At 43.4% G+C, this 14,626-nt stretch overlaps 2 protein-coding genes across 4 annotated transcripts in view; one reads left to right on the top strand and one right to left on the bottom strand.

Annotated features, from left to right (window-relative positions):
• heatr5b (HEAT repeat containing 5B) overlaps positions 1-14,626 on the bottom strand; it is a 364,356-nt gene that overhangs the window by 131,220 nt on the left and 218,510 nt on the right. The gene's annotated exons all lie outside the window — the stretch shown is intronic.
• The window catches only part of vit (vitrin), a 145,827-nt gene that overhangs the window by 129,354 nt on the left and 1,847 nt on the right, over positions 1-14,626 (top strand). For all 3 annotated transcript variants that reach the window (XM_055938611.1, XM_055938534.1, XM_055938455.1), the window contains 3 exons: positions 5,901-6,004; positions 9,587-9,813; positions 9,974-10,487. In XM_055938611.1, the coding sequence (XP_055794586.1) occupies positions 5,901-6,004; positions 9,587-9,813; positions 9,974-10,487 (845 nt within the window). The remainder of the gene's footprint in view (positions 1-5,900; positions 6,005-9,586; positions 9,814-9,973; positions 10,488-14,626) is intronic.

The raw sequence follows: 14,626 nt of genomic DNA, 5'->3' as shown, positions 1-14,626 counted from the left end.
TCCAATACGGGTAAGAAACCCCTAAATATATATACCATCCAATACGGGTAAGAAACCCCTAAATATATATACCATCCAATACGGGTAAGTAACCCCTAAATATATATACCATCCAATACGGGTAAGAAACCCCTAAATATATATACCATCCAATACGGGTAAGAAACCCCTAAATATATATACCATCCAATACGGGTAAGAAACCCCTAAATATATATACCATCCAATACGGGTAAGAAACCCCTAAATATATATACCATCCAATACGGGTAAGAAACCCCTAAATATATATACCATCCAATACGGGTAAGAAACCCCTAAATATATATACCATCCAATACGGGTAAGAAACCCCTAAATATATATACCATCCAATACGGGTAAGAAACCCCTAAATATATATACCATCCAATACGGGTAAGAAACCCCTAAATATATATACCATCCAATACGGGTAAGAAACCCCTAAATATATATACCATCCAATACGGGTAAGAAACCCCTAAATATATATACCATCCAATACGGGTAAGAAACCCCTAAATATATATACCATCCAATACGGGTAAGAAACCCCTAAATATATATACCATCCAATACGGGTAAGAAACCCCTAAATATATATACCATCCAATACGGGTAAGAAACCCCTAAATATATATACCATCCAATACGGGTAAGAAACCCCTAAATATATATACCATCCAATACGGGTAAGAAACCCCTAAATATATATACCATCCAATACGGGTAAGAAACCCCTAAATATATATACCATCCAATACGGGTAAGAAACCCCTAAATATATATACCATCCAATACGGGTAAGAAACCCCTAAATATATATACCATCCAATACGGGTAAGAAACCCCTAAATATATATACCATCCAATACGGGTAAGTAACCCCTAAATATATATACCATCCAATACGGGTAAGAAACCCCTAAATATATATACCATCCAATACGGGTAAGAAACCCCTAAATATATATACCATCCAATACGGGTAAGAAACCCCTAAATATATATACCATCCAATACGGGTAAGAAACCCCTAAATATATATACCATCCAATACGGGTAAGAAACCCCTAAATATATATACCATCCAATACGGGTAAGAAACCCCTAAATATATATACCATCCAATACGGGTAAGAAACCCCTAAATATATATACCATCCAATACGGGTAAGAAACCCCTAAATATATATACCATCCAATACGGGTAAGAAACCCCTAAATATATATACCATCCAATACGGGTAAGAAACCCCTAAATATATATACCATCCAATACGGGTAAGAAACCCCTAAATATATATACCATCCAATACGGGTAAGAAACCCCTAAATATATATACCATCCAATACGGGTAAGAAACCCCTAAATATATATACCATCCAATACGGGTAAGAAACCCCTAAATATATATACCATCCAATACGGGTAAGAAACCCCTAAATATATATACCATCCAATACGGGTAAGAAACCCCTAAATATATATACCATCCAATACGGGTAAGAAACCCCTAAATATATATACCATCCAATACGGGTAAGAAACCCCTAAATATATATACCATCCAATACGGGTAAGAAACCCCTAAATATATATACCATCCAATACGGGTAAGTAACCCCTAAATATATATACCATCCAATACGGGTAAGAAACCCCTAAATATATATACCATCCAATACGGGTAAGAAACCCCTAAATATATATACCATCCAATACGGGTAAGAAACCCCTAAATATATATACCATCCAATACGGGTAAGAAACCCCTAAATATATATACCATCCAATACGGGTAAGAAACCCCTAAATATATATACCATCCAATACGGGTAAGAAACCCCTAAATATATATACCATCCAATAGGGGTGAGTAACCCCTAAATATATATACCATCCAATACGGGTAAGAAACCCCTAAATATATATACCATCCAATACGGGTAAGAAACCCCTAAATATATATACCATCCAATACGGGTAAGAAACCCCTAAATATATATACCATCCAATACGGGTAAGAAACCCCTAAATATATATACCATCCAATACGGGTAAGAAACCCCTAAATATATATACCATCCAATACGGGTAAGAAACCCCTAAATATATATACCATCCAATACGGGTAAGAAACCCCTAAATATATATACCATCCAATACGGGTAAGAAACCCCTAAATATATATACCATCCAATACGGGTAAGAAACCCCTAAATATATATACCATCCAATACGGGTAAGAAACCCCTAAATATATATACCATCCAATAGGGGTGAGTAACCCCTAAATATATATACCATCCAATACGGGTAAGAAACCCCTAAATATATATACCATCCAATACGGGTAAGAAACCCCTAAATATATATACCATCCAATACGGGTAAGAAACCCCTAAATATATATACCATCCAATACGGGTAAGAAACCCCTAAATATATATACCATCCAATACGGGTAAGAAACCCCTAAATATATATACCATCCAATACGGGTAAGAAACCCCTAAATATATATACCATCCAATACGGGTAAGTAAACCCTAAATATATATACCATCCAATACGGGTAAGAAACCCCTAAATATATATACCATCCAATACGGGTAAGAAACCCCTAAATATATATACCATCCAATACGGGTAAGTAACCCCTAAATATATATACCATCCAATACGGGTAAGAAACCCCTAAATATATATACCATCCAATACGGGTAAGAAACCCTTAAATATATATACCATCCAATACGGGTAAGAAACCCCTAAATATATATACCATCCAATACGGGTAAGAAACCCCTAAATATATATACCATCCAATACGGGTAAGAAACCCCTAAATATATATACCATCCAATACGGGTAAGAAACCCTTAAATATATATACCATCCAATACGGGTAAGAAACCCCTAAATATATATACCATCCAATACGGGTAAGAAACCCCTAAATATATATACCATCCAATACTGGTAAGAAACCCCTAAATATATATACCATCCAATACGGGTAAGAAACCCCTAAATATATATACCATCCAATACGGGTAAGAAACCCCTAAATATATATACCATCCAATACGGGTAAGAAACCCCTAAATATATATACCATCCAATACGGGTAAGAAACCCCTAAATATATATACCATCCAATACGGGTAAGAAACCCCTAAATATATATACCATCCAATAGGGGTGAGTAACCCCTAAATATATATACCATCCAATACGGGTAAGAAACCCCTAAATATATATACCATCCAATACGGGTAAGAAACCCCTAAATATATATACCATCCAATACGGGTAAGAAACCCCTAAATATATATACCATCCAATACGGGTAAGAAACCCCTAAATATATATACCATCCAATACGGGTAAGAAACCCCTAAATATATATACCATCCAATACGGGTAAGAAACCCCTAAATATATATACCATCCAATACGGGTAAGTAAACCCTAAATATATATACCATCCAATACGGGTAAGAAACCCCTAAATATATATACCATCCAATACGGGTAAGAAACCCCTAAATATATATACCATCCAATACGGGTAAGAAACCCCTAAATATATATACCATCCAATACGGGTAAGAAACTCTTAAATATATATACCATCCAATACGGGTAAGAAACCCCTAAATATATATACCATCCAATACGGGTAAGAAACCCCTAAATATATATACCATCCAATACGGGTAAGAAACCCCTAAATATATATACCATCCAATACGGGTAAGAAACCCTTAAATATATATACCATCCAATACGGGTAAGTAAACCCACTGAAAACCTGTGGTTTGAATTTAAGAGGACAGTCCATAAGAACAGAGGAAGGATATCAAGGATCTCTGGAAGGATTCTGTATGGAGGACTGGTCTAACATCCATTCCAATGTGATCTAGATTCTCATAAAACCTTTTAGAAAAAGGCTCAGTGCCATTATCCTTGCAAAGGGAGTTATTGAAAGGTATTGAAAACAGGGGTGCCAATCATTTTTGACCCCTATCATTTTAAGAAAGGAAAAAAAATATTACTTGTTGAACAAAATCTTTTTCTCTGAGCAATTGTATTAGTATAAAATATAATTTTCTACACCAAAAAAATGCATACATCCGGCCGTGATTGGGCGGCCCGTAGGGCGGCACACAATTGGCCCAGTGTCGTCCGGGTTTGGCCGGCGTAGGGCGTCGTTGTAAATACGAATTTGTTCTTAACGGACTTGCCTAGTTAAATGAAGGTTACACACACATACAGCACAGCTCAGTATTTGTATCATTTATTTGATCCAGTCTTTATCAAGGGTGTCAATAATTATGGACCTGACAGGTAAGTCTATGGGGTAATCTAACCTCACTGAACCTGTGGCTACCCACCGGGCGCAGACGTCAATTCAATGTCTATTCCACGTTGGTTCAACCAGTGTGCCCAGTGGGTATGGCATTCTCTTAGGTTCTCTCCTCCTTCTGCCCTCTCCTCCTCTCTCTGCCCTCCTCCTCCTCTCTCTGCCCTCCTCCTCCTCTCTCTGCCCTCCTCCTCCTCTCTCTGCCCTCCTCCTCCTCTCTCTGCCCTCTCCTCCTCTCTCTGCCCTTCTCCTCCTCTCTCTGCCCTTCTCCTCCTCTCTCTGCCCTTCTCCTCCTCTCTCTGCCCTTCTCCTCCTCTCTCTGCCCTCTCCTCCTCTCTCTGCCCTCTCCTCCTCTCTCTGCCCTCTCCTCCTCTCTCTGCCCTCTCCTCCTCTCTCTGCCCTCTCCTCTCTCTGCCCTCCTCCTCTCTCTGCCCCCTCCTCTTTCTGTCCTCCTCCTCTCTCTGCCCTCCTCTCTCTGCCCTCTCCTCCTCTCTCTGCCCTCTCCTCCTCTCTCTGCCCTCTCCTCCTCTCTCTGCCCTCTCCTCTTTCTGCCCTCCTCTTTCTGCCCTCCTCCTCCTCTCTCTGCCCTCTCCTCCTCTCTCTGCCCTCTCCTCCTCTCTCTGCCCTCTCCTCCTCTCTCTGCCCTCTCCTCCTCTCTCTGCCCTCTCCTCCTCTCTCTGCCCTCTCCTCCTCTCTCTGCCCTCTCCTCCTCTCTCTGCCCTCTCCTCCTCTCTTTGCCCTCTCCTCCTCTCTTTGCCCTCTCCTCCTCTCTCTGCCCTCTCCTCCTCTCTCTGCCCTCTCCTCCTCTCTCTGCCCTCTCCTCCTCTCTCTGCCCTCTCCTCCTCTCTTTGCCCTCTCCTCCTCTCTCTGCCCTCTCCTCCTCTTTCTGCCCTCCTCCTCTTTCTGCCCTCCTCCTCTTTCTGCCCTCCTCCTCTTTCTGCCCTCTCCTCCTCTCTCTGCCCTCTCCTCCTCTCTCTGCCCTCTCCTCCTCTCTCTGCCCTCTCCTCTCTCTGCCCTCTCCTCCTCTCTCTGCCCTCTCCTCCTCTCTCTGCCCTCTCCTCCTCTCTCTGCCCTCTCCTCCTCTCTTTGCCCTCTCCTCCTCTCTCTGCCCTCTCCTCCTCTCTCTGCCCTCCTCCTCTCTCTGCCCTCCTCCTCTCTCTGCCCTCTCCTCCTCTCTCTGCCCTCTCCTCCTCTCTCTGCCCTCTCCTCCTCTTTCTGCCCTCCTCCTCTTTCTGCCCTCTCCTCCTCTCTCTGTCCTCCTCCTCTCTCTGCCCTCTCCTCCTCTCTCTGCCCTCTCCTCCTCTCTCTGCCCGCCTCCTCTCTCTGCCCGCCTCCTCTCTCTGCCCTCCTCCTCTCTCTGCCCTCCTCCTCTCTCTATCCTCCTCCTCTTTCTGCCCTCCTCCTCTTTCTGCCTCAATCTGTTTCTTCCTCTTCTCGTCCTTTCTCTTTCTCGTTCCTTCCTTTCTCAAATGCATGTTGTTGTTATTGTCGTTATTATCGCTACAGAGACGATCCGGTGACAGAGTTCAGTCTGAAGGCCTATACAAACTCCAGAGAGCTGAAACCTGCCGTAGACAAGATCACACAGAAGGGAGGGCTGTCCAACGTGGGTGAGTTGGTGAATGAATGAGTAAAAACCTGTATTGTACCAAAATCATTAAAAGAATATATAAAATAGTACACACGGACATAACAATCAATGACAGAACAACATACAGGTATAAGATATTTAGTAAAGAGCAGAGCCAGCCTTTACAGTGACCTAGCCCAGGGATTCCAACATTGGGGAACAACATACAGGTATAAGATATTTAGTAAAGAGCAGAGCCAGCCTTTACAGTGACCTAGCCCAGGGATTCCAACATTGGGGAACAACATACAGGTATAAGATATTTAGTAAAGAGCAGAGCCAGCCTTTACAGTGACCTAGCCCAGGGATTCCAACATTGGGGAACATCCCGCCTTGTGTGTTCTACTACCGACAACTTTCAAGAGGAAGTTTAAAGCTGGACTGAGTTCCTTAAAAAAAAGTTTTTAAAATAAAATTGGGAACCTCTGACCTAGTCTACACTCTTAGAAAGGTGCCTCCTTACAGTTCTCTGCTGCCAATGACTGGAACGAACTGCAAAAATCACTGAAGCTGGAGACTCATCTCTCCCTCACTAGCTTTAAGCATCAGCTGTCAGAGCAGCTCACAGATCACTGCACCTGTACATAGCCCATCTGTAAATAGCCCATTCAACTACCTCATCCCCATACTGTTATTTATCTTGCTCCTTTGCACCCCAGTATCTCTACTTGCACACTCATCTTCTGCACATCCATCACTCCAGTGTTTAATTGGTATATTGTAATTATTTTGCCACTATGGCCTATTTATTGCCTTACCTCCCTTACCCTACCTCATTTCCACACACTGTATATAGACTTTTTCGATTGTATTATTGACTGTATGTTTGTTTATTCCATGTGTAACTCTGTGTTGTTGTATGTGTCGAACTGCTTTGCTTTATTCTTGGCCAGGTCGCAGTTGTAAATGAGAACTTGTTCTCAACTAGCCTACCTGGTTAAATAAAGGTGAAATAAACAAATAAATAAAATATCTAGAACCTAAAAGGGTTCTTTGACTGTGCCCATAGGAGAACCCTTTTTGGTTCTGGGTAGAAGGGTTCTACATGGAACCCAAAATGGTTCTACCTGGAACCAAAAACTGTAATCCTATGGGGACATCCAAAGAACCCTTTTAGGTTCTGGGTAGAAGGGTTCTACATGGAACCCAAAAGGGTTCTACCTGGAACCAAAAACTGTTATCCTTTTTCTAGGAGTTTACAGCAAAGCCAGAAGGCACCATGGCCACAAGACCGCACACTTAAGTGCGAAAGTGGAAAAAGGGACACAATTATCGCTTGTTTCACAAAATCTTGACCATATTTTCACATGCCCCGAGAGACTGTAGTTAAATCTAAATCCGACCCTAGACACTGCGAGTTAAATAACAGGGTTTAACTCCTGGCCTCCTGACAAAAGGCATTTGGTTGTACCAGCATTGACTGGCTAGGGGTCAGACTACTGTCAGGAAGCGATGGTTTCCTTTCATTTGATGCCTCGTGCGGTCTTTGTGACTCTGCTAAACATTGCAGTTGGATACAAATAGGGTTGTGTGTGTTTACAGAATATAACCCCCCCCCCCTCTAATCAGTGTGCCAGTTAGCTGTTGCATTTGTCTCCGTTCTCATCAGTAACATATATCTTCACATTATACATCACAGATGTTCCTACTTTACGGTAGTTATGTATCCTTTACTTAACCAGGGAAGTCACATTGAGATTGCCATGTTTTTCCATGTGAAACCCCTGGCCAAGAGAGTACGGACCACCAACAATGACAAGATGATCAACCGCTTCTGCCTTTTCTAAACAGATACTGTAATATCACGTCTTCTCAGTCAACTTACCTGGTTAAATAAAGAAATGGGCTACTGGTAACAGGTGTACCTACCACTTCTTAGATTAGAACACTTAGTGGGAGGCAGTTTTGAACAAAAACATTCCATTTTAAAATGGGCTCCGTTGTGTGCATGTGTTTACAGAAACGTATTGTGTGTTTGATATCTCTGTCTGTATTAACCACCTCTCTGCTGCCCCCTGCTGTACTCCTAGGGAAGACCCTCTCCTGTACGCTATATATACACATAAGTATGTGGACACCCCTTAAAATTTGTGGATTCGGCTATTTCAGCCACACACATTGCTGACAGGTGTATAAAATCGACCACACAGCCAGCCATGCAATCTCCATAGACAAGCATTGGCAGTAGAATGGCCTTACAGAAGAGCTCAGTGACTTTCAACGTGGCACCGTCATAGGATGCCACTTTTCCAACAAGTCAGTTTGTCACATTTCTGCCCTGCTAGAGCTGCCCCCCGGTCAACTGTAAGTGCTGTTATTGTGGAAACGTCTAGGAGCAACAACGGCTCAGCTGCAAAGTGGTAGGCCACACAAGCCCACAGAACGGGACCGCCGAGTGCTGAAGCACATAAAAATAATCTGTCCTCAGTTGTAACCCTCACTACAGAGCTCCAAACTGCCTCTGGAAGCAACGTCAGCACAATAACTGTTAGTCGGGAGTTTCATGAAATGGGTTTCCGTGGCCGAGCAACAGCACACAATCTTAAAATCACCATGCGCAATGCCAAGCGTCGGCTGGAGTGGTGTAAAGCTCTCTGACATTGGACTCTAGAGCAGTGTTCTCTGGAGTGATGAATCACATTTCACCAGCTGGCAGTCCGATGGATGAATCTGGGTTTGTCAGATGCCAGGAGAACGCTACCTGCACCAATGCGTAGTGCCAACTGTAAAGTTTGGTGGAGGAGGAATAATGGTCTGGGGCTGTTTTTCATGGTTCGGGCCCCTTAGTTCCAGTGAAGGGAAATCTTAATGCTACAGCATACAATGACAATTCTAGGCAATTCTGTGCTTCCAACTTTGTGACAACAGTTTGGGGAAGGCCCTTTCCTGTTTCAGCATGACAATGCTCCCGTACACAAAGCGAGCTCCAAACAGAAATGGTTTGTTGAGATCCGTGTGGAAGAACTTGACTGGCCTGCACAGAGCCCTGACCTCAACCCCATCAAACACCTTTGGGAGTGAATTGAAACGCCGACTGTGAGCCAGGCCTAACCACTCAACATCAGTGCCTGACCTCACTAATGCTCGTGGCAGAATAGAAGCAAGTCCCCGCAGCAATGTTCTAACTTCTAGTGGAAAGCCTTCCCAGAAGACTGAAAGCTGTTATAGCAGCAAAAAAGGGGGGACCAACTCCATATTAATGATTTTGGAATGAGATGTTTGACGAGCAGGTGTCCACATACTTTTGATCATTGTAGTGTATTTCAGCTGTCTGTCTGCCTGCTTGCTTCTCTGCTGCTCCCTGGTGTTCTTCTAGGGAAGACCCTCTGCTATATCAACAAACATTACTTCAGCTGTTTGTCTGTTAAGTGCTCTGCTGCCCCCTGGTGTTCTTCTAGGGAAGGCCCTCTGCTATATCAACAAACATTACTTCAGCTGTTTGTCTGTTAAGTGCTCTGCTGCCCCCTGGTGTTCTTCTAGGGAAGGCCCTCTGCTATATCAACAAACATTACTTCAGCTGTTTGTCTGTTAAGTGCTCTGCTGCACCCTGGTGTTCTTCTAGGGAAGGCCCTCTCCTATATCAACAAACATTACTTCAGCGACGCCAATGGTAACCGGGGCGGAGCGCCCAACGTGGCTGTGGTTCTGGTAGACGGCTGGCCCACCGACAAGGTAGAGGAGGCATCACGCCAGGCCAGAGAGTCTGGTATCAACATCTTCTTTGTGACCATCGAGGGACCCGATGAGAACGAGAAGCAGAATGTGGTGGAGCCGAATTTTGTGGACAAGGTATATAGAGACGATGGTCACCCCTGGCTATGTTAACACACACAGCTGCTTCCAATTCACCCCTGGCTATGCAACATGTACATCTGCTTACAATTCCCTCACAATTTGAGCCCTGTCTCTTCATGAAACCCTTCCTAACCACCTCATCTTCTCTCAACAGGCGGTGTGTCGAACCAACGGTTTTTACTCCCTACCCGTGTCGAGCTGGTTCGCCCTGCGGAAGGCAGTCCAACCCCTCGTCAAGCGAGTGTGCGACACCGACCGTCTCGTCTGCAGCAAGACCTGCCTCAACGCTAACGACATCGCCTTCGTCATCGACGGATCCAGCTCCGTGGGCACCGGGAACTTCCGGACCGTCCTGCAGTTCGTCGCTAACATCACGCGGGAGTTTGAGATATCGGACACGGACACACGAGTCGGCGCAGTGCAGTATACGTACGAACAACGGCTGGAGTTTGCCTTCGGGCAACACAACAACAAGGCTGATCTGCTTAATGCCATAAAGAGGATTAATTACTGGAGCGGCGGGACCAGTACTGGAGCGGCTATCACCTACGCAGCAGAGCAGCTGTTCAGCAAGTCCAAACCCAACAAACGCAAGATCATGATCGTTATCACTGACGGGAGGAGCTACGATGATGTCAGAGCTCCAGCGTTGGCCGTCCATCGCCAAGGTGAGGGGTCAGAGGTTAGAGGTTGATTGGTGTGGTTTGAAAATCTGGCCAATGGGGGGGGAAAGCTCCTCTTTAAGAAAAAGCATCTCGATATGAAGGTAATTTAGCATCATACTGGTGGATAATTTTGGATTGCTATTTTATTATTTCTTCATATGGGAAACTAATTAAAGCTACGATGGTGTGAAACCAAGTTGAAATGTAATGAAAGCTAAATTGGTGTGAAACCAAATTGAAATGTAATGAAAGCTAAGTTGGTGTGAAACCAAATTGAAATGTAATGAAAGCTAAATTGGTGTGAAACCAAATTGAAATGTAATGAAAGCTAAGTTGGTGTGAAACCAAATTGAAATGCAATGAAAGCTAAGTTGGTGTGAAACCAAGTTGAAATGTAATGAAAGCTAAATTGGTGTGAAACCAAATTGAAATGTAATGAAAGCTAAGTTGGTGTGAAACCAAATTGAAATGTAATGAAAGCTAAATTGGTGTGAAACCAAATTGAAATGTAATGAAAGCTAAGTTGGTGTGAAACCAAATTGAAATGCAATGAAAGCTAAGTTGGTGTGAAACCAAGTTGAAATGTAATGAAAGCTAAATTGGAGTGAAACCGAATTGAAATGTAATGAAAGCTAAGTTGGTGTGAAACCAAGTTGAAATGTAATGAAAGCTACGTTGGTGTGAAACCAAGATGAAATGAAATGAATGAAAACTATACTGAACAAAAATATAACTGCAACACGCAACAATTCCAAAGAGTTACAACTCATATAAGGAAATCAGTTAATTGAAATAAATTCATTAGGCCCTAATCTATGGATTTCACATGACTGGGAATACAGATATACATATGTTGGTCACAGATACACTATATACAAAAGGTATGTGGACACCCCATCAAATTAGTGGACTCGGCTATTTCAGCCACACCCGTTGCTGTCAGGTGCATTGAATTGAGCACACAGCCATGCAATCTCCATAGACAAACATTGGCAGTAGAATGGCCTTACTGAAGAGCTTAGTGACTTTCAACGTGGCACCGTCATAGGATGCCACCATTCCAACAAGTCAGTTTGTCAAATATCTGCCCTGCTACAGCTTCCCCGGTCAACTGTAAGTGATGTTATTGTGAAGTGGAAACCTCTAGGAGCAACAACGGCTCAGCTGCGAAGTGGTAGACCACACAAGCTCACAGAATGGGACAGCTAAGTGCTGATGCACGTAGCGCATAAAAATCGTCTGTCCTCGGTTGTAACCCTCACAACAGAGTTTAAAAAAATGCCTCTGGATGCAATGTCGGCACAAGAACTGTTAGTCGGAAGCTTCATGAAATGGGTTTCCATGGCAAAGCAACCACACACAAGCCTAAGATCACCATGCACATGCCAAGCGTCAGCTGGAGTGGTGTAACGCCCGCCGCCATCGGACTCTGGAGCAGTGGAAACGAGTATCCTGGAGTGATGAATCACGCTTCACCCTCTGGCAGCCCGACGGACGAATCTGGCTTTTGTGGATGGCAGGAGAACACTACCTGCACCAATCCATAGTGCCAACTGTAAAGTTTGGTGGAGGAGGAATAATGGTCTGGGGCTGTTTTTCATGGTTCCTCACTGGTTCCTCAGTGCACAAAGTGAGGTCCACACAGAAATGGTTTGTTGAGATCGGTGTGGAAGAACTTGACTGGCCTGCACAGAGCTCTGACCTCAACCCCATCGAACACCTTCGGGATGAATTGGAACGCCGACTGCGAGCCAGGCCTAATCACCCAACATCAGTGCCTGACCTCACTAATGCTCTCGTGGCTGAATGGAAGCAAGTCCTCGCAGCAATGTTCCAACATCTAGTGGAAAGCCTTCCCAGAAGAGTGGAGGGTGTTATAGCAGCAATGTTCCAACATCTAGTGGAAAGCCTTCCCAGAAGAGTGGAGGCTGTTATAGCAGCAATGTTCCAAGATCTGGTGGAAAGCCTTCCCAGAAGAGTGGAGGCTGTTATAGCAGCAATGTTCCAACATCTGGTGGAAAGCCTTCTCAGAAGATTGGAGGCTGTTACAGCAGCAATGTTCCAACATCTAGTGGAAAGCCTTCCAAGAAGAGTGGAGGCTGTTATAGCAGCAATGTTCTAACATCTAGTGGAAAACCTTCCCAGAAGAGTGGAGGCTGTTATAGCAGCAAAGGGGGGACCAACTCCATATTAATGTCCATGATTTTGGAATGAGATGTTTGACGAGCAGGTGTCCACATACTTTTGGTCATGTAGTGTGTGTGGCTTGTTTCTAAGCTAAGTGAAAACAGGTTTTTAGCAAATGATTTACATAAGTATTCAGACCCTTTGCTATGAGTCTCGAAATTGAGCTCAAATTGCATCATGTTACCATTGATCATCCTTGATGTTTCTACAACTTGATTGGAGTCCACCTGTGGTAAATTCAATTGATTGGACATGATTTGGAAAGGCACACACCTGTCTATATAAGGTCCCACAGTTGACAGTACATGTCAGAGCAAAAGCCAAGCCATGAGGTCAAATGAATTCTCTGTAGAACTCTGAACTCAGGATTGTGTCGAGGCACAGATCTGGGGAAGGGTACCAAAAAATGTCTGCAGCATTAAAGGTCCCCAAGAATACAGTCATTCTTAAATGTTAGAAGTTTGGAACCATCAAGACAAGGGCCCTGGTCAGGGAGGTGACCAGAACCCGATGGTCTCTCAGACAGAGTAAATCTGTGGAGAAGGGAGAACCTTCCAGAAGGACAACTCTCTCTGCAGCACCAATCAGTCCTTTATGGTAGAGTGGCCAGATGGAAGCCACTCCTCAGTAAAATTTGTTTGCTAAAAGGCATCTAAAGGACTCTCAGACCATGAGAAACAAGATTCTCTGGTCTCTGGTCTGATGAAACCAAGATTGAACTCTTTGGCCTGAATGCCAAGCTTCACGTCTGGAGGAAACCTGGCACCATCCCTATGATGAAGCATGGTGGTGGCAGCATCATGCTGTGGGGATGTTTTTCAGCGGCAGGGACTGGGAGACTAGTTAGGATCGAGGGAAAGATGAACGGAGCAAAGTACAGAGAGATCCTTGATGAAAACCTGCTCCAGAGCACTTAGGACATCAGACTGGGGCGAAGGTTTGACCCTAAGCACACAGCCAAGACAACTCAAGAGTGGCTTCGGGACAAGTCTCTGAATATCCTTCTGGCCCAGCCAGAGCCCAGACCTGAAGCCGATTGAACATCTCTGGAGAGACCTGAAAATAGCTGTGCAGCAACGCTACCAATCAAACCTGACAGAGCTTGAGAAGATCTGCAAAGAAGAATGGGAGAAACTGCCCAAATACAGATGTGCCAAGCTTGTAGCATCATACCCAAGAAGACTCAAGGCTGTAATCGCTGACAAAGGCGCTTCAACAAAGAACTGAGTAAAGGGTCTAAATACTTGTATTAAAAAAAAAAAAAAAATGAAATTACATTTACATATTTGCTCTGTCATTATGGGGATAACAAAAAAAAACGATGTAATCAATTTTAGAATAAGGCTGTAACAAAATGTGGAAAAATTCAAGGGTTCTGAGTACTTTCAGAATGCACTGTATATTTTTTCAAATAACTGGCCTTTTATCTGACTGGCAAAATCTTTACGAACAAATCGGTTAAAAAACATATGTGCTTCCCTCCGTCGATTTCTGAAATCCCGATGTGGCCCACTCCCGGTCTAATCTAACCCAGTTGTTATAGTCTCGTTGTTATGGGATTTTTATGAATAAATGACTAAAATATGTATACATTTGGACTTAGACGTTACTGTATTAAATGAAACGTATTATAATCATACTGCTGAGTGTAATATGTTCCTTGTTAGAAAGAATGGGTTTATCTTCAGACAGGCTAGAATGATGTCTCTACCCAGGGAGGGGAAAGACCTTGGGTTGGTTGTAGATAGTTTAACAGGTGGCAGACAGTAATGAGAACGCTAACTGTACTGCCATTGTATCCGAGAGGAGGATGGACATTAAAACCTATGACATCATCTTTATTATATAACCTGATGTAAAATGTATTATGATCAGTACTCTCGAGAATAAACGCTATTGATTGATTGATTTTAAGACTGGTATCTGTCCATTTTATGCTGATTAAGTATCTTACA

This window comes from Salvelinus fontinalis, chromosome 1 (assembly GCF_029448725.1).
Source record: "Salvelinus fontinalis isolate EN_2023a chromosome 1, ASM2944872v1, whole genome shotgun sequence".
In the NCBI taxonomy this organism is placed as follows: domain Eukaryota; kingdom Metazoa; phylum Chordata; class Actinopteri; order Salmoniformes; family Salmonidae; genus Salvelinus; species Salvelinus fontinalis.
Note: the sequence above shows the minus strand (reverse complement) of the source record. Positions and strands in the feature narration are given on the sequence as shown.